This window comes from Pomacea canaliculata, linkage group LG7, assembly GCF_003073045.1.
Source record: "Pomacea canaliculata isolate SZHN2017 linkage group LG7, ASM307304v1, whole genome shotgun sequence".
Lineage (NCBI taxonomy): Eukaryota > Metazoa > Mollusca > Gastropoda > Architaenioglossa > Ampullariidae > Pomacea > Pomacea canaliculata.
The window spans coordinates 2,872,667-2,898,211 of record NC_037596.1 but is presented as its reverse complement, the minus strand read 5'-3'; the positions used below and the strand labels follow the sequence as shown (position 1 = coordinate 2,898,211).

General features: G+C 36.9%; 3 protein-coding genes across 8 annotated transcripts; 1 reads left to right on the top strand and 2 right to left on the bottom strand.

The window, feature by feature from the left end:
* Window positions 1–1,847: 1,847 nt before the first annotated feature.
* On the bottom strand, window positions 1,848–12,467 carry LOC112569445 (G protein pathway suppressor 2-like). 6 transcript variants are annotated; one of them, XM_025247230.1, is made up of 11 exons: window positions 12,390–12,467; window positions 11,631–11,771; window positions 10,990–11,093; window positions 10,146–10,270; window positions 8,796–8,919; window positions 7,498–7,657; window positions 6,520–6,783; window positions 6,088–6,176; window positions 5,644–5,721; window positions 3,513–3,575; window positions 1,848–3,308 (listed from the first exon to the last, which is right to left on the bottom strand). In XM_025247230.1, exons 2-11 carry the CDS (start codon window positions 11,722–11,724, stop codon window positions 3,240–3,242), a joined length of 1,170 nt encoding a protein of 389 aa, XP_025103015.1. In that variant the 5' UTR covers window positions 11,725–11,771; window positions 12,390–12,467; the 3' UTR covers window positions 1,848–3,239. The 6 variants fall into 6 exon arrangements, with proteins under 6 accessions (XP_025103015.1, XP_025103012.1, XP_025103011.1 ...); XM_025247227.1 differs by lacking the exon at window positions 12,390–12,467 and adding an exon at window positions 11,965–12,278 and having other exon boundaries at window positions 1,848–3,305; XM_025247226.1 differs by lacking the exon at window positions 12,390–12,467 and adding an exon at window positions 11,965–12,276.
* Window positions 12,420–19,115, top strand: LOC112569444 (coiled-coil domain-containing protein 84-like). Its single transcript, XM_025247225.1, has 10 exons — window positions 12,420–12,521; window positions 12,639–12,851; window positions 13,499–13,662; window positions 13,849–13,947; window positions 14,576–14,642; window positions 15,107–15,175; window positions 15,552–15,695; window positions 15,810–15,936; window positions 16,238–16,370; window positions 17,340–19,115. The coding sequence occupies exons 2-10, from the start codon at window positions 12,717–12,719 to the stop codon at window positions 17,896–17,898; spliced, it is 1,497 nt and encodes a 498-aa protein (XP_025103010.1). The 5' UTR covers window positions 12,420–12,521; window positions 12,639–12,716; the 3' UTR covers window positions 17,899–19,115.
* LOC112569446 (death effector domain-containing protein-like) lies at window positions 18,321–25,544 on the bottom strand. The gene is made up of 5 exons (XM_025247233.1): window positions 25,047–25,544; window positions 23,279–23,656; window positions 22,963–23,027; window positions 22,526–22,715; window positions 18,321–21,653 (listed from the first exon to the last, which is right to left on the bottom strand). Exons 1-5 carry the CDS (start codon window positions 25,363–25,365, stop codon window positions 21,544–21,546), a joined length of 1,062 nt encoding a protein of 353 aa, XP_025103018.1. The 5' UTR covers window positions 25,366–25,544; the 3' UTR covers window positions 18,321–21,543.
* Between the last annotated feature and the right edge of the window lies 1 nt (window position 25,545).

Below are 25,545 nucleotides of genomic sequence, written 5' to 3'. Positions count from 1 at the left end.
TGCACGCACGCACGCACAGACACATGCCATATAAGACTAAACGGTTTGACTGTCACCATTTGCTTCCGCACCCCCTCCCATACACACAGGTGTGTGCGATTTGACTTCCACGACTAACCTTCACTGCATGAGACACATGATTATGACATATTTGGCTTGTCAGTACGAGAGTACCCCAAGCGTCACCATGCAGTCACGGTGATGGCATTTCCTGTCGTCCTATCGGACAGAGCACATCATGCACCTCTTGTATCTGGGTCACTTGTCCGAGTAGAACAGTTTGCTCTGCGGCTTGTGTGTTCACGTGATTGGATCATACACAAAACCCTTTCTAATCAGTTTGCGGCTGACCCCGCTTTTATATTAAAAAATTGTTTATAGAGCAAAAATGACAGATAAAGAGGTTAGGAAAGGCACGGGTCGCAAACGATCAGATTACAATGCATTTCTAAAGCACCATATCACGGTCATATGGACAGGCTCAGGGCACTTTAAGAACCACTGTTTTTGGGTGGTACTGTCCTACCAGGTGACGGAGAATGTCAGTACACTCTCGATCAACGCCCGATAAAACTGAACCAGAAGTCCCGTCTTCTGCCAAATTTCTTCAGCTGGCGGAGGAAGTAAAGACATTGCTGGGCTTCCTTGATAGTTCAAACCACGTTGACTTCCCAGCTCAGATCATTGGAGATGATGGAACCCAGAAGCCGAAAATGGTTGACCTGCTCAATGGCCTCGCCGTTGAGAGAGGCTCAACAGAACCTCTATTCTTGCGGAAATCAACTATCATGTCTTTGGTTTTGGGATGCACTGTGCAGGTGATTCACTTCTTGGCCGTACGCAAACTCATAGTAATTCGCGATGGGATCTGGCACCATCGGCAAACTTCACCACAGTCGTTGCTGAAAAGGCAGAACAGGAATGGAGAGAGGACGCAATCTTGTGTTGAGCACACGTTGGAGAGATGATCGTTGACTCTACTTTTTGGGGATGGTCTATCTAGGTGAACGTGACTAGCTTCAAATCTTCCTGTCAGCCCTGTTAGGTGACAAAACTAAGCCAATCATTCAACGGCACCTAAAGTGACGGCTGTAGTTGTGGTCATACTGGGTTTTCCAACCTGGCTCTTGGTCAGGACGCACAGCACGCAGTCTTACTAAACTCACATGGCGGCACGGATGTCATTCTTTACTCGATGTGTACACCAACTGTGAATATATCCTTGGTCATCCAAAATGGTGAAGTCTCCCGTAGCTTAGAGGCAGTGAACTGTAGGCACCACTGCTGTCTCTAGGCCTTTGAATATATGTTACTCAACTCCCCCAGCCCCCAACCCTCGGGTAACAAGATCTCAAACTCTCCACTTCTCTTTAAGTTTTTATCCACCTTTCCCCAAAGTACTTCTCTCCCCTAACCTTTGTTTTAACATCTGACACACAAAAGTAGTGATCACACCTTGAGCAATACCAAGTTCAGGCTATTTGTGCTTTCAAAACATGTTTGTATACGTTTTACCACGAACACGTCCATGGTTTTACCTTGTAAAGAATTTACACTTTTATGGTTACAATTCAGATGAAATTAGATGCCACCTTGAAAGGAAAACTTTGAAAGTGACAATCAAGATTCTTAAGATACTTTATTGGCTTCGCATTTATCTGCCAGATAGCTTTGTGACAATCTTATTAGAAAGTAGTTTATTTACTGTGAATACTGGGGCTACACGTGGAACTTTTTTGACATTTAAAAAACAGTCAATGAACAATAAACCAAAATTACATTATCTAAAGAAAATGACTTCGTAATCTTGGAATGCAGCCACATCAAGCAAATTTCAAACGCCAACAGCTCAGTTTCTGTTTATTCATCAAATGAGTGGAGTGCTTTGTTTTTAATAGCAAACAGTAAACTTATATGTCATACTTACATCTTGTATATGTGTGTTCTGCATGGGTGTGAAGTAACACTTAACATTTCTATAAAACACGTCTCAGAAAAACCCTGGAGTTTTCTATACATCATTAAACATACACAAAAGAGGCAGTAACAACACTGTACAGTTAAGTCATTTGCAAAAATCACTCAACATTCTTCACCACCCCAAGTACACTCTTACAAAATCAATAATATGGCATAACAGACAACAGCTGCAAGTCTTGTATTGCACTAAAAAAAACTTTAGGATTCTCTTGACTTTTGTCTACCATCTCATAACAGCCTCCATTCAGCCAACACGTATCGGCAAAGCATAAAACAGCAATTGATGCAGTCACATACAGAGAAAACAAACTTCCTTCTTTGAAGCAGAATGCACCTTCCAGTCATTCATCCAAACAATTTAAATAATTTTTTGGATAAATCAAACTTCAGAATAGTAAATACAGCAAAGGCAGCATTTTTAACAGCACAAATACCAATAGCATATGGCACCAGAAACATCATGACATGATGGAAGAGGCCTGATTATCCTTTCTTTTGCTCTCTACTTGATGTTTGAGATAGCTAATGTCCACTATGTGTGTATAAACAACAGTATGAACAGTAGCATCTGAAGTACAAGTGTGAATGTGATTGCTATTTGTCAAATAATTGGCAACCATCACCAAGTCAAATTCCTAGTCCAATGTCACTTGTCCAATGTCACACTAACAAATTCTTATCATGCAAGTGTTATATATACATATTTTGCAGACATCTGTAAGTGTTGCCAGATCAATGAAATTCATGGAAATGCAAGCTTTTACTGCTGCAATATGCCAGATCCTTTCATGTTCAATCTATTCTGGAGTGAGCAGATATGTAGATGTGAGTGTGAGTTGGCTGAGATAGGTGGGGGAGGGGCATGAGAAAGTTTCATGCACATTCAACTGGCAGTTCTAATTTATATTACACATCTTTGTGACTTGCTGTAAAAATGTTTCTTCATGAGAGTTTTATTTGGAAACTGATGGCAGATTTTCTTCATGTTCCATCTGAGCTTCTAGCTGGGGAGGTATCTAAAGGTGGAACACACAGGTCATCTAGTGCCATCCCCCTTGACCACTCCACTTGAGGTCCATCAATTAATGCATGCTGTCTCGATTTATGACTGCACCTTAATCTGTTCACTGGTGGTTTTTTAACAGTTGAATCCCTGCAAGGGCTGCCACAGGTAGCAAAAACTCCAACTGGTGATAATGGGACAAACTTAGTAGACTGAGAAAGAGCCTTAAAGATGTCACAGGTAAAACTTCCTGACACTAGTAGAAGCGGTTGTGAGGCTGACCTCCATAGCTTGCCCTTCCTGGCTGAGTCTGATATCCACTCTGCTGTAACACACAACACTGCTATTATTGACAGTTACCAAGGACAATGTTGTTTTGCTGTAGTGTACAAGAGTGTGCATGCATGTGCCTGTGCATGTGTGTGAGCATTTATGTCCCTTATGTAATGTGAACACCTGTGTCTGCTAACACAGTAATGAGAAATTGTCCTATTTCAAACTTAAAATTTCTACAAGCTGCATATTTTACCGTTGTGGATGAGGGTTGATAATTATTAGCTGCTTGTCCTGGAATTCCCGTCACAATGCTTCCCTGCAACATAAACATTGTTCATTAACTTTGTGAACTGATGCTAAAATAATTCAGTGAAATGCATGTGTCAAGAACCCAATATGTTTCTGTCAGCCATGCGGATGAAGACATTAAAAGAATGTGTCCTGACACATTTTCCTGAATGATTATAAATAAGCTTAACAGAGGAGTTGGTTTTATCAATATCTAAACTTTACAGCTTCTTGGCAGACCTCTGAAATTTTACAAAATCAAACGAAAAAAGGTGTAAAGTCCCTTTGATACTCTATATTACTGAGTCAGCTGACCTGCAAGTAATCAGAAGCATGCTATTGGTTACTGAAAGCAGATTTTTTTTTTACAGTGCATTATCAATGAGTGAACTGCCAGTGACTTAGTTCATTACCTTCACGTTTCAAATAAGTTACACAAACTCTGTTCATTTTCTAGATTCTTCTTATAAATTAAACATATGCCCCAAGAGGATTTGGTTCATTTTGAAATGCATGTACATCAAAACTTCATAGAAAAAATATAACTCAGGCCAGGTGCAGATATAATCAGAAATGGAGGAAAATTACTCTTCAATGCATAACATCAACTACACTCCAAGTCACAGGAAAAATATCATAAAATAACACAAGAGAAATATGAATTCTTTCACCATTGTTCCACACCCTCTGTCTGAATCCACATCTAATATTTTCCAACTTAAGAACTACCATGCCATTATCATACAGTGAAACTCCACTGTAAATAGAAGACATTGAAATAGCTATTGCAGAACGTACTAAGCTATGCTGGTATAGCTAAGTTATAGTTAACTCACTAACAGCACAGATTCTCACACCAATGTACTATAAATGTACTACTTATAATTATTTACAGAATATCAAGAGACCTGTACAAAAATTATACAGCTTGAAACTGTGCAGGTCTAAGTAAGTATGCTCAAGATGTATTTAATCCTCTTAAAACTTGGATACGAGTTGCAAGGTATACAATATACTTCAAATATACAGATAAAGCATATGCATCCCATTAAGCATCATTTATGACAAATCAAAGCTTGCTTTTCAGTAAAACAAAAGTTAAACTGAATGTGGAAGATGTTGCAGTACAAGGAAGATGTAAACGTTTACATATGCCTAAGGAAAGCAATTTCCTCTGATCTTGATGCTGGTACAGTTATCTGATACCTGATCACATGCAAAGCAAGGCAACTGGTCACAGCATCACTGTCACAGCATCCTACTCTACAATGCCATTGCTGTTGCCATATCTACACACAACTATGAGGCACAAGGCACAAATGGGCACAAGCATAGTAACATGACACAGAACATCATTCTTCAAGAAAATGTTCACTGTTGATGAATGCTGAAAATGAATGAAAAGGCTGCAAAACCAGAAATACACAACTCTCCCTCTCTCTCTCTCACAGACACATGCATATGTGCACTTGTGCCCTCCTCCATCTATCTTACAATAACAACAAGCAATTTTGAATGCTCAAAATTAAAAATGTTCAATTTTTACTCTTGACTCCTATTACACTTTACTCTTCATCCTAATAAATCCCAATTTAAAAGCAAGTGAACATGAGCTTGAAGAAAAATATGTGATGACAAATTTGTATAATGTAAAATGTTTGCCAATTCAGTTTCCACTCCAAGAAGCTTAGTAAAAGTAATGCGAATAAGTGACACAAAATTTATCTCCAACAGAAACAAGATATCAACCCTTGTTTTTGAAAGACATCATGTGGTAACAGGAATCACAAGGAACATGGAACAGAGGAGAAACACAGTACCAAACTACACTATACTTTATTGGTACTTTACTGACACTGTTTCAGTGAACATGAAGAACACAACCATCACCCTTTGATCATTCAATGACTGCTTATAACCTGCGACAACACCAATATGTACACATTACCTTCCACTACAAGCATGTCTGCAGCACAGACCACGGATACAACAACCTTTGGAAAGTTAGCAGGCTGCGATGAGGTGGCTACAACATCCACTTTCAATGAAGACAACAACAGCAAAGCAGCAACAACAGCCAGGAAGCGAGAACTCACTTTTGATTGCTGCTGCATTTGCAGCGCCTGCGTCATTAGCACCCCCTGTTGGGCGCCACTCATACCTCGCATTGGTGGCTGTGTACACACAACATTTATCAAGAAGAGAAAGCAGTCCACTGTACGTGGACAGCAGAGATACCTCATGATATTAAAAAAAATTTCTGACTTTAAACTAGATGAACCAAAGAAAACAAAAGCAATAACAATTTCTGCATTCTCATTAAATCATTGTAAAATAAATAGGCAAAACATTGTCCCACTAACTAGAAGTAGTGTGGAGTAGTTGCAGCCCTATGCTCCACTGGGGGTGATTAGGAGCAAGAAGAAGAGTAGAAGTAGCCAAGTAACAACAACTAGAGGTATTATCAACTGGCCTGCAATGCAGAACGTTTCTAACTGCAGCTTTTATCCTAAGTCATCTGGTCACAGACTATTTATTACCTGTTTGTATTTTTCCTCTGGAAAGCCTGATTTTTGAGCCTGCTCAAGTTGGTGCTGTAGCGAGGCGCTGTGGGGTGCTGTATGGTAGCCTGGCAAACACACCAAACCGTAAGACTAAGCTTTATATCGCAACTATGTTAATTTACTGTTGGTGTAAAGGGTTGCAATATGGACAAATACCACTTTATCAATGATGTGAATGTTTCAGAAAGTATCAGCTCTTCAGTTCATCTCACAGTCTGCCCTTAATTTTTATTTTCTTTAGGAATTTACTACATTGTAATTTTTTAAAACAAACACTTGTTTAAAATTGTATATAACTGGAGAGCTGTTTTTAATCTATGTCTTTTAAACCAAACCTGCGGTAAACCATTTTCTTGACTATGGACCCCCCACCATCCTGCCCCAGAAGTGTCAATCCCAGACACTCACCTGGTTGTGGCATTCTCTGCAAAGCATAGCCTGAAAAGCCTTCTGCCACTGCCTTACTCGATGCTATTCCTGGTTGATGGGAGGCATAATGACTCTGGTATGAGCTGAAAGCTGACTGTCCCCCAGCAGCAGCATACTTTCCAGCCACCGACTGGCCAGCCTGAAAGGAAGTGACTGATGGTTGCGCTTGCTGGACATACGAATGACTGACTTGTGTTGCATAACTGGACTGGCTGCTCTGAGCCTGTGCATAGCTGCCCATTTCTGGAGGGGGCATAAAGAAAACATGATAAAAGTTACCTTACTTAAAGCCAAGATTACCACACTTACTCATAAGAACTAAGATATCTTAAGAACTAAGAATGTCATCAACAAAAATCTTCAAAAAGCCTATTATCACACAAAAAAGCAGATTCATTTTTGAATTGTAATATGTAGGTTCATCGTCACTAATCATAAACCAACAAACAAGCTTTTTCACAGAGGTATCTTTGACAATGTCTGTTCTCTGGGACAGATCTGTTTGCAGCACTCATTTATTAAAAATGTTGTTCTGAATGATTTAAACACCACCACCAACAACAGAATAAAACCTTGCCCTTTATATTCACCACAAACCAAACTGAGTAAGCTAGCAGAGGAAGCAGAGAAGACTGGTTTAAAGGTCAACAGAAAGAAGACCGAAGTGATGAGAATCAACAACAAGCAAACTCCCAATCCAACTTCAAGGAGAGAACATCCTGGAAACAGACTGCTTCATGAATCTAGGGAGCATTGTCAACAAGGATGGTGGAGCGAATGATGCCATCAAAAGCTGCATCAACAAGACCAGGCATGCTTTCAACAGCCTACACCCCATCTGGAACTCTAGAGCATTATCCTACAGCAGCAAGACCCTTGTTACGGCCCTATGCTCCTCAAAGGAGCAACAAGGAATAAACTACTTGATATTCACCAAAAGAAGTGAAGTTGACTTACTGAAATCTGCAGCAGTGGTGTGGGGGACATACATATGTGATGGTGCAGCCTTGCCCGGATTGTATGGATACTTGGGATCACTGTGGTATGCTTGATAACTGGAAGACGAAGGCGGGGAAGGGCTACGGGTACGCTTCATCCCGGTCTGGAAGGGAATCGGCTAAATAGCAACAAATTCATGGGGATAATCATGACGAACTCTATAGGTTTTGAGAGGGAAAGACCAGTTGATAGGTGGGAAGCTAGCATGTTCTAGTATACTTGACCCCTTTCTCAAGTGACATCACCTTTAAAGCTTCCTGGCATTTAAAAAAGCCATTTCAATGACACATACTCAAAAATTAGTTTCAGTAAATATCCTGCTCTGCTATTTGTAGCATTGCCCTTTAATACTTTGGAAAAGTGAAAACATAAATTGAATTAAGGTTCTCAAGTTGACAAATCTGGGTTTACCGAACTGAAACTTTTTAATCGTCCTCTACTATATAAATTATTGGAACTTGCTGCATTAATCTTCAAAGATATTTTACAAGATGTGTAACTTTAAGCTGGTGGGAAATGATGGCATCAACTGGGTAACCCATAACAAAAGCATTTCTTTCTTTTTGGGGGAAGGGCCAAGGTTAGCAAGAGGGGGGAGAGGAAAAAATAAGGAGATACATCCATGGCTGATCCCAGTTCCCAGATAATCTTGAAGCTTTTAAAGGAGGATATGAATTACAATGCTTGAAAAATTTGGGTGCAATCTTTTAAATCTTCCTTCTAATATGGAGATTGGGTGTCTCCCTAAAGCTCAACTGACTTAACTGGTAGCATCCACTGGATGGAAGATCTCAAAGTGATGTTCCCAGGGAACTAAACAATAGCATAATAAAATATGTCTGGAAAACGACTAAATCACTAGCTTAATGTACCTGCATGTGCTTGGCTGTTGGTGGCTACCAAGCTATCAGTTGCCTAAGGTCAAAGTAATTAATCTGTTCAACTAACACAACCTCCAACGGTTTTATATAGCAACAAGCTTGTTTTATGATGATCTTGTGATCTACATTGCCAGCCATTAAAACTCCAAGATTGTGATCTTGCAAAACCAACACTTTACAAATCCATTCATCTCTCTTCTGTTCTATGCAATGTATCTACCAGACAAATACTATGAGTGTTTTCAAAAAGTCTCACCCGACCCCAAATTTCCATTAGAAAGCCAGGAAAGTTATAGTGAATCTAGAAAATATAGATCTTAGCACAGTTTTATTGCATTTATTTAAGCACCTCTGGAGGTTAAAGTGCACACTCACTGGCACCATGGGCTTGTACAAGGTGGGTCGGCTGGACATGTGGGTGGCCTGTAGCATAACTGTGTGTCCGGATGGTGTCAGACCATGCTGAGTGAAGGCCTGTTGTTGCAAGCTTACCATTTCACTGCAACCAAAAGCAGTGCACATTGTAATCACTGTTGAAACAACTTACCTAGAATCAAACATACTACCCCCGCTTTTTTTAAAAATAATCTTGTCACTTTTAGTTCTCGCCAATGATAGGTTAGTAATGTTAGTCTATTGTAAAAATATAAAGTTAAAATGACAATAACTAATGCACCATTCAAACTGGTATGATGGTATGAAATCCTCTAAATAAAATGTTTTATGTATCAAACACATGACCAATCAGTGTAGCTACAAAGAGCACCAGGTGTCCACACACCCCCTCCCCTTATGCAAGAAGAAAGTCAGTCTAAACCAGACCTGGGCAAGGGGCAAGGGCAACCCGCCTCCTGTCTCTGACTGGCCCGCCCACTAGTATATATGCTATATATACAGTATTGGGTAAAACTGATTTAACTATATTAGTCCGGCCCTCTAAAACCATCCCAATTTCTCATGCGGCCCCTTGGGAAAATTAATTGCCCACCCCTGGTCTAAACTAATAAAATGCCAAGCCTATGATAAGCTCACAACTTTTTTTGGAAACAATGCAAATGAAACAGGTTCTGTAGGGAAGCTGTCAATACTTTCAAACAGGCATTACTAAAAGAAATTTGAAAATTTAATGAAAAAATAGAGGGTCTGTAATTTACATTGCTTATTGTGATATTTTATAACTAGCCATTTTTGTTCTTCATCCAGTGAGACCCAAAGGCTAAGCTGTGGGGGTCAGGCTAGCAGGTAATTTCCCCCACCCTAATATTCTAGTAAAGGCAACTTTCTAGGTGTTTCATAAAAAGGGTTTCCATGTTTTGATCCTAATATTTATAATCTCTGAAAGGAATCAACAATGATCTATGATATATTTCAAAGTGGGTTAATCAGATTTGATCAGAAAGTAAACAATAGACATATACATGAGAAGTCAGGGTGCTTGGATTTTTCAGGCCAGTAAGAGGACAAAAATTATATTTATGTATCTATTCTTACAGTTGCCAAATGTGTATTTTTACCCAGCTATCTGTTAGTAATATTTTCAGTATAGACTTAACAAATCTTTGCTTGAAAATGAGTTCTTGTACATTTGTGCACTGACATACTTGCACATCAGGTTTGTGCAGAAACAAACATTACCAATGTGAGTAAAAAGATGTTTTGTTCAATGTGCTTATCTCACATTGGGATAAATGCTGAGAAAAATCAATAAGAACAGGAGGAACGTACCTCTGTTCCTTTAGCTGGGCGCGGCGTCGAGTTTCCTCTTCTTGGTTCAGCACCTTCTTCAGTTGTAGAAATACCTGATGCTTTTCACTGCGCAGTTGCTCCAGCTTACGCTCAAGCTGGGCTATCTGTGATATTGTCAAATAGTTTTAACCCTGTCGGTTCTGAAAATCAGAACCTATCTACACATCTTTATTAAACCCTTGCTTAACTTTTTAGATATTTTTGGGGGAGATAAAAATACTTTATCCAAAATGCAATCTTTTTTTAAAAGTTATGTTTTCATAAGTTCTGAAATGCTCAAAGAGAAAGGTAAATAATTAACTCCAACACCACATGTCAACCAAAAAAGCTTCAAAGCAAAAGGTATGCAACTGTTGTAACATGATAGCCTTAACTGTTAACCTTGATATATATATTTCCATCAGTTAATCAAGTCATAAGTTTACTTTCACAGTAATTTTAGTTGTTCTGAAGGGCTAATACTGAGACTAACACACTTTGTCTAACCAGATCTGTTGGTGTTTTTTTTTTTATCTGTATCCTGCATCATTATTGAAAAATATGCTGATACAAAGACAAAATTTTCTTTATACTGGGCATGTCTAAGCAAATGAGTGTGATGACATGTTTTGTGAAAGTCATGTGATCTTTTACTGTCCAGTAGTGGTGGTGTTTTTTTTGGCAGATAACACCAAGTTGACTGCTCTTGTCAAAGAGAAAGTTATAACCCATACTCTATCCAATACACAGGAAAGGTCTGCTGTTTAAGCATCAAATGACAGTCTACAAATGTCTCAAAACAGAAATCAGTTTTTTTTTCATGCTTCTACTGATCTGGTCTCACCTGGTCTCTGGTTTGCTCAAGAGTCAGTGCCTCCTCTTCCTCTTTTTTCTTACGCAGTTCTCTCTCTGTTCTCATCTGCTCGATCAGTGCATCTTGTTCTTGCACTTCATGCAGACAGCAGAACAACAATGCTTATCATTCTTTTAATAACTTATGCCTCAGTTAGAAATGATGCTTCTACCTTGACAAATTCTTCTCTCGTTTTATTTGTACCTACTTTAAGATACTTAGTGGACACTGAACTCATTCTGCATTGTAATTTGGGCACAACTTTCTTTTGGGAGGGCTCAAGAATGCATGACACTTTTCCTGTAAACCATAAAAGTGAGCTCGGTTTAGGATTAGGTTTTGAGTAATAGGTATATCTTGTAGCCTCACCTTAACAGCCCAACTTACTTCGCAAGCCTTTTTTCAGTTTTCGGCTGTAGGTCATGACATCTATAACAACCTATGTCACGGCATTGTGAGCCCTCCCAACCAATAAGCTCTGCTTTATAATTTGTGTACTCTGGGTTTGAAAGTTGTCAGTGTGAACAAAAATATTCCCTAACTCACACCTCCTATTCAAGGTAAGGTTATAGCCATTATATCTCTTTGTATGCTTAAAATTTTTTGTGTGCATTACTTATCATTACACCCACCTTGTTTTATTTTTGCTCTTTCATTCATGATGTGTCGTTTCAGCGCTTCATACATTGTACGTGTCATTTTGGGGCGCTCAAGCAAGGCTGGCATCCTTGAAGGTCTGAGTTGAATTTTGCAAGAACTAGCAATATTTGAAGCTGTTGATAAATATAACAATAACTTATTTAGATTTCTCAAAAACTGTAAGGATACTTTTCAAGCAGTAAATCACGACCAAAGAAACTGAACTTGTTCTCACTGCTTTAGAAAGCTAGTTTCATATAGTTATTCAGAATGTATCTTTCAACATAAATTGTCGATAAGTACACAAGAACAAAAAAGACTAATTACCCTTATTCATTTCACATTGTAAGGAAACGAACAACTATAACAGTCTTAATATCACAAAAAAACCGGGTTCGCTGTCGAGGTTTTGTTGCGGCCCTATGATCCTCAAAGGAGCAACAAGGATTAAACTAACTACTAATATCACAAAGGTCAGAAACACTTCATTGAGTCTGTGAGTGAATTGTTATCATGCATGCGAGAGCTGCTTTGCTCTGTGTAAGTGTTATTTATAACAGATTGTTCTTTTGGGTAGTCGCTGTCGGTACTGCGACGATGCCAACTGCGTAACAGCATATCATCACGTCACAGTCAATGCTGGTGACGCATTACCGGATTACTTGTGTGAGAATTGTCGATGAAAAGACTGAACGTGTTAGTTAAATATTCTATATATGTTAAAATGGCAATAGAAATGTATAAATTAAAACCTGTCACGAAGAAATAAATTGTGGAATCTTGTAGGATGAAACTTCCGGCTGAATGTAAAAGCTAGATCGGCGCTTAAATTCGGCCACAGTTTTAAGGCTAGCTACAATTTGTAAACAATTTTTTAACGTGTCGTAAGTATAATTATTTAAAATTATCAGTGATAAATTTGAGTCACCCATAGTGTATTTTTCATCTAAATCTCGCGATGTAGATTTTAATATTAAATTAATTGCTTCCTACTCTTACAGATGACATAATTGAAACAAGCCTCTGGCCGCATCGACTGCTGAACACAGGCTCTGTGATCTGTCTGAACGAATAGTGTAATGTCAACGTCTTTTTATCAGTACCAATACTGTTCTTTATGCAAAATGAACCACAAACAACGAAAGAAGAAACACATTTATTCAAAAAGGCACCAAGAAGTCTTAAGAAACGTTATTTGCAAGTTTCAGAGAAAGGTTAGTATATTTGTAAAAACGTCGATGTTACCTGTTGTTGGCAGTGTTGACTTACGAGTGTTTTAACTTTGAAATTAGTCCAAATTACGAGTTTTGTGAAGCAGCTGAAATTATCTTCTGTCGCTAATTAAGTGTTATGTAAAATATCTCATTGTAATATCACAAGTTTTCGGCAGTGCATGTTCTGTTGTCTTTCTTTTTTAAGGGGTCATTTTTTTTTTAAAAAGAAGCGTTTGAGTAAATAGAGAATATATATGGTGGGTTTCCGATGTACGTCAAAAACTTTGTAAGCAATGAACAAATAAGCATCTTTTGAAAGATTCAAACACAAACAGCTAGAAAAATATTGCCTTATTTTCCTGTCTAAAATGAATGACATTAAATAAATAAGATAATCACTTGAAATTGGGATGGATCACTTATTAAAGGCTATGGAGGGTTAATGTTAAGAATTTTGTTTTAGAGTGAGGTTTAGGGTTAGAGTATCGATGGGGTGATGCATATGACATTATGTCACAGGATTTACATTACTATATATGCCTCCTACTTCACCATTTTCAAATAATGGTTAGTGATAGCTATAGTAAATTGTCATCTGATTAATAGATAAATCATATATATATATATGTTTGTAATGGCTGTTGCAGGTTGCAGATGCCAAGGCAGTCTTATCTAGTCCAGTAGTTCATGGCAGAGGATGGGAAGGGGATACCCAAATCTGGTGCTACTTTTGCGAGGTTGAGGTTCAGAAGCACAGATCTGAAGATGATTGTGTTCTGGTATTAGGAAGCTTTATCAAGCATCTTGCAAGGTGTGTAAAAGCTGTAGACGGTGCTAATTGTGGACTAGTGAATATTCTGTGATCTAATGTTGTTATCGTCTACTTGAAGCCAGAATTCCATGAATCAAAATTATTGTGCAGAATTTTTATCATTTAGAAGAAAGATCTTTGGCAACATAAATTTCTAAATGAAGCCTTGAATTTGTTTTCTTGCAGTTCAGACCATGCAAGAAAAATAGGGGACTTTTTCTGGCAGAATATTATTCCCATGGATAAAAAGCCTGACTTTACAATCAGTGGTGAAGAATACAACAGGTAGTAAAAATTTTTTGTTTTTGCTCTCTTTATCTCTCTTTATCTGTCATGTGCAGACTTATAGAGACTTGAATCTTGAATAGACAGACAGGTAGATAGTCTACAAGAACAGCCATATTTTTAATGATTGTGGGAATAAAATGTATAACATAGTTCTAATTTGTGAAATTAGTTAAAGGCTACAGCCTATATAAGAGCTTTGAGCATATAGTATTAAGGCATTTCCATAAGAGAGAGCAGTTGTCCAATGTCACTACAAATACAGGTAAAAATGGTGATATTCAAAGGCTTGTATCTTATAAATAGAGCAGAAGTTCATCGCTTGGACTTTAGGAATTAGTATAGAAGTAAAAGACAAATCATTGTAAAATATTTTGAAATTGAATTTACAGTCAGTTATTTGAATACATATTAAATAGTCACAACAAAACCAAAGGCTATTAGAAATTATCTTGTTAGTTTGTATGAATTCTCGTCATGTGCAGTTTCTACATTTTTTTCTACATTACTTATCCAGGGACAGACTCGAGTACAACTGTGTCTAACATAGGGAATAGCAAGTGGAACTAAGATTTATTACTGTTAACAGCTTGTAACACAAATAGTTTTCTTTTTTTCTTTTTTCCAGATTCGTTCTCCTGGCTGAACAAGTTATTACAGGTTTTCGTGAAAAACTTGAGAAGCAGATTAAAAAGGTGCTGTTATTTTGTGTTAGTAGTGTTCTGTATGTAAAGTGAAAAAAAAAAAGGATGAAAGCCTGAACACTTTCTAATTAAAAGAGAAGTTATAGAAATTTATTGTTTTGTTCAAGGAGTTAAGCAAAAGAAGCATAGTTAAGGAAAACAGGTTGCTTTTGATATTGCTTGTCTGATATTACCATGCCATTGTTAATGATGGATCTGAATGTCCTCATTCTGCATAAATGACTAAGAAATGCAAATTTTGTTTACAAATGCTCATACTTTTGAAAGTTTTTGATGTTGGAAGATGGTTTGTAATGTTTTTTGCTGTGTGTAGAAAATGATCAGATGTCAAATGATTATAATTTTGTGAGAAACTATGTGTATTTTCCCCTTCCCTATTTCCTTCTTACTTTTAAAATTTTCACACTTTATTGTGTCATTCCCTTATTCATGAATGCAGTTTGTTCATGTTCTAGGAAGCAGCAAACATTGTTGAGGCAGATAAAAGAGCCCAAACTGTAAGATGGATGGGTATGCAAGAACAGGTCTGTTTCCTGGCTGCAACCAGCTGCCTCTGTATCCTGATGAAAATGCTAGTTTTTGTTTTCTTTTTCAATGGTGGTATTTTTTTTTAGACACAGACATACAGTTTCTAAATATAGTCAGTTCATTATCAGGTGGTTTGGAATAAGAGTATTTTACTTAACTGGTTGTCTTAGTAGTGTTAACATCCTCTCTTTCAGAAGCTTAGCTATCACATAACATTGTGCATAGTAGAATACAATGATTTTGCTTTTAGCTTCTGAAGTGGGTCTGTATGCAGGTCAGGACAAGACTTTGTGACCATCCTGACTTTGGCATATTTGTTGAGTAATGACTGTGAGATCAAACATTGCTGGATAGCTTTCCTGAATTTTATAGCTTCTGAAGCAGTCATTCGGCAGCATGTCCTGCCAGTCCAGAGTCCAAAGACAATATTCTGCTAAACAATGCGGAGAAGTGACACAAGGAAGAAAGACTGTTGCTGCCTTCAGTGAAGGACTTACCTGTATTGTGCGACAAGAGGTTAGTATGTTTCCTACAAAATCTTGAAAGTGTTTATTTTGGATGTTGTTCTGGATTTGAATAAAGGCTGTTAGTGTAGAAGTTCCCACAAAATCTGATGATTTTCATTTTTAGGAGGATAAAGATCATGAAAACTTCCATGGCAATATCTTCACTGGAGCAACACCTCCTTGGCTAAGGGAGGATGAAGAAAAAGGCAGTCAGGAGATTGGCCCCACCATGGAAGACTACAAGAAACACTGTATGCAAGCTGTCATGTCCACACACCCCAAAAAAAAGCTGCTTTAATACAAAAAAAAAGTCCCCTTCTTTTTCCAATTTGTCATCGTTGCAGTTTGATAATCACTGAAATAAGTTAATGTCAAATGTTTCTGTAAAACAACAGCTAATTCATTATAAGGAATAGTGTTCTAGCATCATTAACAATTTGAGCTTGGCACAAATGACATAAATAATGTACAAGAAAAATAAAATGCAGGCTGATAAAAAGACAGGACCATTTCGATCTTTGTTTTCTCTTTCCTGATTTGATGTATTTACAGTGGAAAAACAGAGAAAACAAAAGCTGCCTGCCTGCCGAGTTGGAGCAAAATTTGATCGTACTGTGGACACTTCATCAGAATGGCTGCCATCGTTTGGGCGTGTGTGGAATGCAGGTCGGCGCCTCAACTCCCGGTAAATATGAGAAAAATCGTTCTGTAAATATGATTTTTATCTAGAACCATTCTTTTTTATTAAGTATGTGAGGACAATGAAATAATTGGATTTTTGTTTCAGAATCGGTTAATGAGTGCACATGCTCACATATACGTGTGTGCACATGTGCAGAGCTGTTTACCTATTGTTTTTTTTGTTGTACGTTTTACAGGAAAATTTTTTTTTATTTATAGTAAGATTATTGTAGACTTACTATTTTTAATTTTGCCTCAGTATCTTACTCCCAAGATTTAGTGGTAAAGTGCTGCATCAAGATGTGGCATCAAAATGGGTCATCCTCATAAAGTGACATGTTGATGGAAGATGTCTGAAAGAGAGCACTATGGCTAAAGTCACTGGTGTTGTGATTGCAACATTACACTTATAGCTCATGGCCTAAAAAAGTTGGGAGGTGCAAGCGGGAAAAAAAGCAGTTACTGAGAGTGCAAGAATTGGCCTTAGAACAAGCCAGGACAGAAGAGTGTTGGTACAGCTTACTGATGTTGAAGCAGTTCAGATTACTGCTGTCAGCAATAAAATATATAATTTTCCAGTGTGATTTTGTAAACTTGGTTTAAGAAATGAAATGTTGGTTTTTAAAATATAAGATGCATTTACAGAATGCTGATCTCTTTGGAAATGGATAAAATACTGAGATGTAATTTTTCCTTTTGGCAACAAATGGTTGGGATTCTACATAAACATATGAAAATTTACTAGGGAATTATTACAGAGGTAATTGTATTTGAGTAGTGTACCAGCCAATGCCAAAAATGATTTCAGGGATGAGTATTTGCCTGGGTACTAGAACTAGCAATGATGTGTGCCAAGACGCTGTTTATTACAGTAAGTTACCAGCTATTTTATGAAAGTAAATTTGATATACGCATGAATTACTTTTTCAATTACTTCTTCTGCATGCTGACAGAAGTTTTACTTTATTTCCAGCCGTCAGTACTTGAATGAAAAAAGACAAGCAAGGACTGCCACAGTCACTTCAGATGAAATCAAGTCCCAGGGTTCTAGTGGTGCTAGTGAAGTTACGTCACAAGATCTTGAGGCAAATGGTCATGCTGAACAATGTCAAGGGCTTAGTCTTGCTGGTCAAGTGGTCCCATATAGATGCAAAATTAACTACTACAATTCACCATTGTTTGCTGATTCCCAGGACCCTGTTGCAAATTTGGAACAGTGCAATATATCTCTGACACCAGATGGTCAGTTAGCCACTGCATATGCAAATAGTTGCAAACATTCAGGTCCATCTTCCCAGTCCACTACTTTTATGAAGACATTAAACTCCTCGCCTGCTTTTGTTAACAACGTTGCATCCCAATCAGACCTCAAGGATTTTGCAGCTGCGTCATCTCCAGTTTATGTTGTACCATACAAACGAAAGAAGGAATCATACAGTTCGAAGGTGCCTCCAAAATTTACAAATTTTATTCCTATTGCTGCTTCATTATTACAGACTCCCAGAAAGATGAATTTCTTAAAAAATCCATAGTGCATTGTTGAAATGCTCCTTGAGAGTCTAAGTCTGATGGTGTTAAAAACAATTTTAAATATGTTGATATGTGAATCAGAATGTCTGTTTTACAAAAAGAAGAGTTCCAAATGCTTGTACTAACAGCAATAAACTGATTAGACAATGAAAAGAATTGTGATTTGTTGAAAAGATTGATGCATAGCTAATACTAGAGCTTGTGTTTTATGCAGAATGCTGTGGCTTGAAGGTTTTAGACTTTTAAAGTTTAAGGTATCCTTGGGTAAAATTGTCTGCAATATTTTGCAGCCTTTTTCTCAAAGTCCTTTTAATGATTTGTGCCCATACTTAAGTTCATTAATGCTTGATGATGTATCTCTGTATTCACTGACCATGTGACATTGCAGTCAATTGAAAATACATGCTCACACTTTTTAAAAAAATTTAACTGGCCACAAAAGTTTTATTTTAAGAAAGCCACATTATTTCCAAGGCAAAAACATTACACTACAGTAAAAGACAAAGGAATCTAAACACAGAAACTGCTGCTTGTGAAGTAGCATCAACCCTGTGAGTGCCCACATCCCACCTGAAGACTGGCTGGAGATTGTTATAACTCATTAAATAGTGTTAGTTTCTGATGCAGATAGGTGCTTGCAATGGTGTGAATGAAAATAAGTAACCAACAGGTATTTAAAAAAATTGCTAAAATTATATGCATAGTCATTGTTCGGGGAACAAATATTTTGTGGGCTGTGCTTTGAACATGCAAGATGAAAGACAAGCAAATACATAAATAAGCTTAACAGTGGCAGATGCAAATGGCCCATGAAATCACACTTACAGACAACTTGTTGAAGTGTGCAGTATTAACAGATAAGTACTTTTTCCTTACAATTCAAATATTGAAATATGATAATACCATCTACATGGTTGTTTCTCTTGAACAGATCTTTAAAAAAAATGTACTGAAATCTCCAGACAGTTAATAATTTAACCTGATACAAAAGCAGCATCAAAATACCCACCTATATTGTCCTTTAATTCCATTGTCATATTACATTACCTGCAACTCTTGGGTTCTTGTGGTTTTGTGTTACACGTTCGCATGTAGAATTGACAAGGTTGACAAAACTCATCCAAAAATGTCCAGGACAACACAATCCAAAATAAAAGTTTGTTTTAAATGTTTGATGATGACTATATTATTTCTTCGCCATATTTTGCATTGCAAAAAAAAAAAATATACAATTATGCATTGACAGCATGGAGACAGTTTAGGAAGGCTGCTATGGTTTGTTGTCTAAACATGGCTGAGAGGTCACTTTCAGTCTCTTTAAGAGTGATCAATATATTAGCAGTATGGATTTGAAGACTGTCCTACAAATCTGAATTGGAACGCATTGATAAAGAGCTGAGTCAAAAATACAAAACTCAAAAATTTGCCATCACCGGTCAGTGAATTTCTTTAGCTGGGTTAATCAAACCTGCCCATTTCATAATGGAAAAATAAAGCAGGGTTAGTATTATAATTTGAATCTTTATGTTACATTTGAAAACAAGTTGTTATCAGATTTATTTATTGGAAAAGGTTTGGCCTTATTAGCCAGTCATTAATGTGTCAACTGCTTAGGAGTAAAATCTACATTTAAATTTTCTGCATTGTTTATACAGGAACCACAAATGTTATTAGGAAGGTTCATACAGATGTGATCTAGCATACTTTTTCCAAATTATCTTCCACATTTCTCCTACCTACTTTCACTCTGCCATTCACAGGTAGCATGAAAATGGCAAGTTAATGAGGTATAGTTCATTTGAGCTCTAGAACAAAGAAGTCTACAAACAGTAGCATTTTAGGTTTTGCTCCATGCATGTCGATACACGGCATATAAATGACAACATAAACTTGATAAATAGGACTGAATATTGTGATATCGCTGTGTGCATGCTCACACCATCACTTATGATTTGAAATAAATGAGCTACACACAAGGTTTCCAAATTCACAAGAAATTTATAATAGAAATAAACAGAACTTCTTTCAAAAGTTAGTTGAACTGATCAATTAGCCTCTTATAAGCTGCACAGTAGACTGGAAAAGTCAATAACTTTTATAGTAGATAAAAACATCACTATTATTCACTGACTTTTTTACATATCACTAGTTATCATAGTTACGTTTGATATTTTTGGTATTGTCTTTAGAAAACAGCTTTCTAGTGTTTAAAAAAATGACATGCTGTTGCACAGAGACAAGTCACTCTTGTAAATGTAAAACCTTTCATGCTTCAAACTGGATTGTGAGCAATTGTTGTTGAAGAGAAATACTGTTCCAGTGATTGTATAGATTATTGCATACAAAGGAAGCCAGTGCCCTTCAAGAATTATGCTTCTCAAAGGTGAGATGGTAGCTAAAAGACGTCTGTTTACACCCTGCCCATGCCTTCCTACTGATCACAAAAATCACTGCGCCAGTAACACCAGTCTGACACATACCTTAGCATCACCAGATTTTTTTTGTGTCAAACTGTAGATGCTTTGTCCAAAATTAAGGTAAGTTTATTTAGCAAAAGAGAAACAAATCATGGCAGACTTTATGAACCACTCTGGAAATGTGTTTTAAATAGAATTGTAGGTAAAAAATATTTTGCAACCCAAAACTGGGAGCAAAAATGATTTAAAATACCAACAGCCATAATCTAGGCCCAAACTGTGTTTCAAAATGCACCACTCTTTAAATAAAGTCATCTACAGGTAACTTTTTCACTAAATGCCTCTTGTAAAATGATATAAATGGCCTGTTTTGAAAAAAAGAACTGCATTTATACATATATATAAGTGGAAAATTCTTTTTGATTTTCACAATAAGAAAATCAACGTTGCTGCACTTTTAATACAAATACAGGCAAAATGGTCTGGGAAAAAAGTCATTTCATCACAGAAATTTTCACTTCTCAATGTCAAAATGTGGCTTTATTCTTCTCCCAAACACTGCTCTTTAAAAATGAGAACTTTGATGAATAATCAGAGCTGTTAACAATTTCCAAAGGAATTATAGTATTTGGTAAATATATTTTTCTGTTTCATCTTGAAAATCTGTATTTTTGGTCTATTGATCAAAAAGTGTTATCATCTTACAATAAAACATTGCTTTAATTAAAAAAAAAAAAAAGACAAGGGAAAAAACCTCTTAAAAAATTAACACTGTTCAAACTTGTATATTTGAAAATGCAAGCTCTTAAAGCAGGTTAATTTGATCAACCCATATTGGAATTTCTGTGTTTTACCATAGTTTGTTTTTATGCTCTGGTTAAAGCAAAGACTTTGTCTTTAGCCACAGAAAATGCCGAAGAATTGGATGGGTAAACAACTCTGAATAATTCTCTTTTGCCAAAGAAAATGTGGCAGAATTGGATGGGTAAGCAGCTCTGAATAAGGGTTGTCACCCCACCTCACAAACATCTTGGTTACTCAAATTTTTATGGGGAAGTTATCATTATATAAACCACATACAAACAACCATTTAAGAATATATCTCCACTCACACTCCTGAACAAAGTAAACAAAATAAAATTCTGCCATTATTATCACAACTAGCACTGCCATTTACTACAACATTGCATTCTTGAGCAGACAAGACCTCCATCCCTGTAGCCACACCTGTCAGTCCATTAGGTTTTGTAAGAGCTTGAGTCGCCCTATTTCGTAGTCATCCTCATCAACATTCACCATCAGCTTGATAGTTTCATGACCAACAGCTTGCTTCAGAGAATCTGCAGGAAAAATAATTTGACTTGTCATGCTATGAACACTTGTTTTTCTTCCTTCTTTTCTATGAAAAGCAATGAGAATACTTTACTGATCCTTGCAGAAATTATAAACCACCAAGCTCATCAATAATAAAAGCCACACAAATATCACAAATCATTAGGCCACTCAAAACAACAAATGGTAATAGCAAACCATTTAATCATCCACTTATCAGACAACAGATGGTTGTACGAGCAGGTCACTTTAAACTCTTCAGACATCAAGCAAGGAAATTACAATTCTGGGTAACACAGAAACTTCCTGGTTTAGCAGCTGCTGCATTTAAGGTTGAAATATCTGATTAATCCTAGAATAAATGAGGATCTCAACATACAGTTGAGATAAATCTCTAACTAAAAGAGCTTTGCATTTTCAAGAGGTATGTAGGGGACTTTAGGGATTAAGCAAAGTGTGCTTAACCTTCATGGCATGGTGCTACTCACTGCTAGCCCTAACTTTCACCCACAGATGGCTGGTTTTCCTAATCAATTTATTTGATCTGACTATAGCATCTGCATGTCTGCTGAGCCCTCATCACGTGTACACAAACATCATCACACAACCAATATCTTGATAAAAAATCTGTTATGTCTTATTGCAAACATTAACTTCCTGAGAAGTTTCCTGATTATAGTATAACAAAAGTAGTAAACAAAATGATAAAAAGAGAATTTATAAAGTGAGAAATTCACTCTTCCTTCAAACCCATAAAAGAAAATTACAACAATCTTGATTTCTGCTCAGATCTGTCCTTGATTTTTGAAAGGTCCGGGGTTCATGTCTGCATTGCTATATAGAAACATCATCAGTGTTTTGAATGTAAATATTTCTGTACCTGTTATAAATACTCCTTTGAGAGCCTCCAATAAGGAACCATTCACATAGTCACGCCAAAAGGCATCCAGGTAAGTCAACTCTGAAAACTTGATGTCACAGATTATGGACCCAAGGTCTCGAGATTTCAAGATGGTGTTGGCTTGGGTGAAACGTTCAAACTGGCGCTCCAGAGCCTCCTCTTTGTCTGACTGATCAAAAATAGAGAACATCACAACAAATCAAATGCACACAATATTTTCTTATAGGTTTGAAGCTTTAATAGAATGTAAACAGACCTGATTTCGGCAGCATGAAATAATGACATGCCAAAATTTATTTTTCTTAACTTCATAGGTAAGTGGTTTTAAAGCCATCACAGTAAATTGAAAGATTAAGATTATATTTCCTTGAAATATAAAGATGTAACCAAAGCAATGTCAACAGGGTCTCTCTTACATGAACACTGCTCTCCAATGATTCTTCACTTTGACTGTACTCTGCTCTCACACGTAGTCGAATATCTGGCCACAGTCACAACAGCAGTTTTTAACATGAATTAAAGGTATGAAATGGGGATGGTGTTACTTATCAAAGCTTCAGAAATATAAATGTGAAGGGATACTGAAAGGTTGAATTATGAACAGACTTATTTACACTATCATGACAAATTTATACATAAAGCTAAATTTTTACTATATTCAAACATCCTTAAATCCATCAAAAACATATTTTTCTATGAAATCTATTAGGTGATCTTCGGAGGTGCACTTACCACATGTCATTTTCTTTTTAATCTCTCCATTCTTCTCTTCAGGTTTATTTTCATTTGCCTTCCATTCTGTTTTGCCATGAACCTGTAAACTGTGACATACCTTGGCTGTCACTACACTTGTACCGCTACCATCCCTACGACTCTGTTTGGCATGCCTCTCACTCCTAGCACTCCCCAGTGAGGAAGTACATGAGCTACACATATTACTGTCTCTACATGACCCTTCAGAGCTGCTGCTGGCTGAGGAAAGTGGATCCTGACGTGATGAAGAAGATGGCACATTCTCAGAACTAGGGGATGCATCAGAGTTCTTTCGCTTTCTTTGGCATCCTCTTTTGCATGTCTCTTCCAGGTATTTTGACACAGGATCACTTGTAACTGGCAACAACCAAAATACTTTGACCATTAGATTATACACTGTCTCAGCTCAGTGATGGTGCTTTCTTGAGGTAAAAAATGTTTGTACTTAGGAGAGAATGGATGTCTTGTTAGAAGATCATATAAATTTATTATTAAATGACAACTCATGTTAAATCTAGTAAAAAAAAGTAATGTCCCAAAAGAAATTAACTTTTAAAAGCTATTAGTTCTGAAAACTATATGATGGAACCTGTTTTTAGTTACAAGGGACCAAAAAACCACGATACAGTTCTGCTACTACATTATTAAAAAATATTTGTACATCCTGGTTGGCTCTCTAGTAAACCTCAGTCTGACTGTTCAGTAAACCACTGTCTATTTTCTAGGCGGTTTTAATTTTTATGCATCCTGTATCAGCTAACACCTTACATTTATTATTTCTATTTCTACAATTTCAAACTCCCACAACTTTTAGTTTCTCATTTGCCCTTTTCAAAAAATTCAAGCATAAGCTTGGAATGATGATCAACATATTACCAGCCACCTGGACAACAATACATGTGGTTGCGTCCCTATACTCCACTGGGGTGAATAGGAACAACAAGAAGAAGGATCACACCTACCATGCTTAAATCTGTTCTTAGACAAATTTGGATAAACATTTGGCGAAGTCTAGCAATGTTTTCACATGATGGTTATATATAAACTTCTTGAAACTTAGTCAAATGTTCATCCAAGTTTGTCTGGTTAAGAAAGGCCCTTTTTCACTGCACTTTGGTGCTTAACTTATATGGCACAGGAGAATGTATACTGAGTAAAGAACCAATCACATTGTACTACATATCTCTTCACAAAGTCATGTAACTCATGAACTGCACAACTGGATGGGTTGTGTTGGAGTATTATGTTAAACAATAAAATAAAAACAACAAAAAGTAAACCTAAGTGCGCAGGCAAAGTACGACCAATTTGGTGTGCATCCGGACTGAGACATCAGTGCCCATGAGCCCCATTATGCCTGTTCTCCCCTCTCCCCAAATAAACAGCACATATTTTTCCTCTTTAGGAGACGCAGGCTGCATCTTTCTTGACAGTGATCCTCAAAGCCATTTATTTTATAGAAAGGATGCTGCATAGTTTAGTTTATTCCTTGTTAATCTTCGAAGAGCATAGAGCCGCAAGGATGTTCATAACAAATAAAATTGCATTGTCTTAACAAACTGAAGAAGAAAGTTATCATACTAACAGTTTAATAATAAGCAAATACCGATGAAAAACTTCAGAAGTTCAGGAGCTGATAAAGTCAAGCATAACTGCCCTTTAAAAGACTAAGTCACAAGAGCTGTTATGACCGTAAAAACTGCAAACAGATATATTAATTAATCAAATGATGTAAAAATAGTCATACCAGTCTTTCTCCTCTTCAGGCTAAGAAAATGCAAGAGATCGTGTCGGTCAGTGTGTTGGTTAATGATTTCAGCCAGAAAGTGGAAGTTCGTTTGGTCAACTTTGCCAATTTTTTCAAGTGCAAGAAGGAAAGTGAATCCATCTTTTGCTCTAAGAACTATGTCGTCACGTACTATACTGTATGTTAGAAGCTTCAAAGTTCTAAGATCTGTTTCTGTTATCTGATCACCAACAATTTTAAACATTTGGTGAAGCGACGAATATTCAGGATAGTCTTCATCGACATCAAAATAACTGGTAGATGCCATATTTGAAGCCATAATATTAGTTTCGCATTTATATTAACCGCATTACAAAAGTATTTATTTCATTAGATGTATCTACAAGTAGATAAAATGGATACTTTATCGGTTTTATTGAAAAAAATTAAAGTTATATTTTGCTGTTTTTCTCGTTTCTTTTTGTCCAATTACAGTAAAGAATTATCTTGAAGTATGATC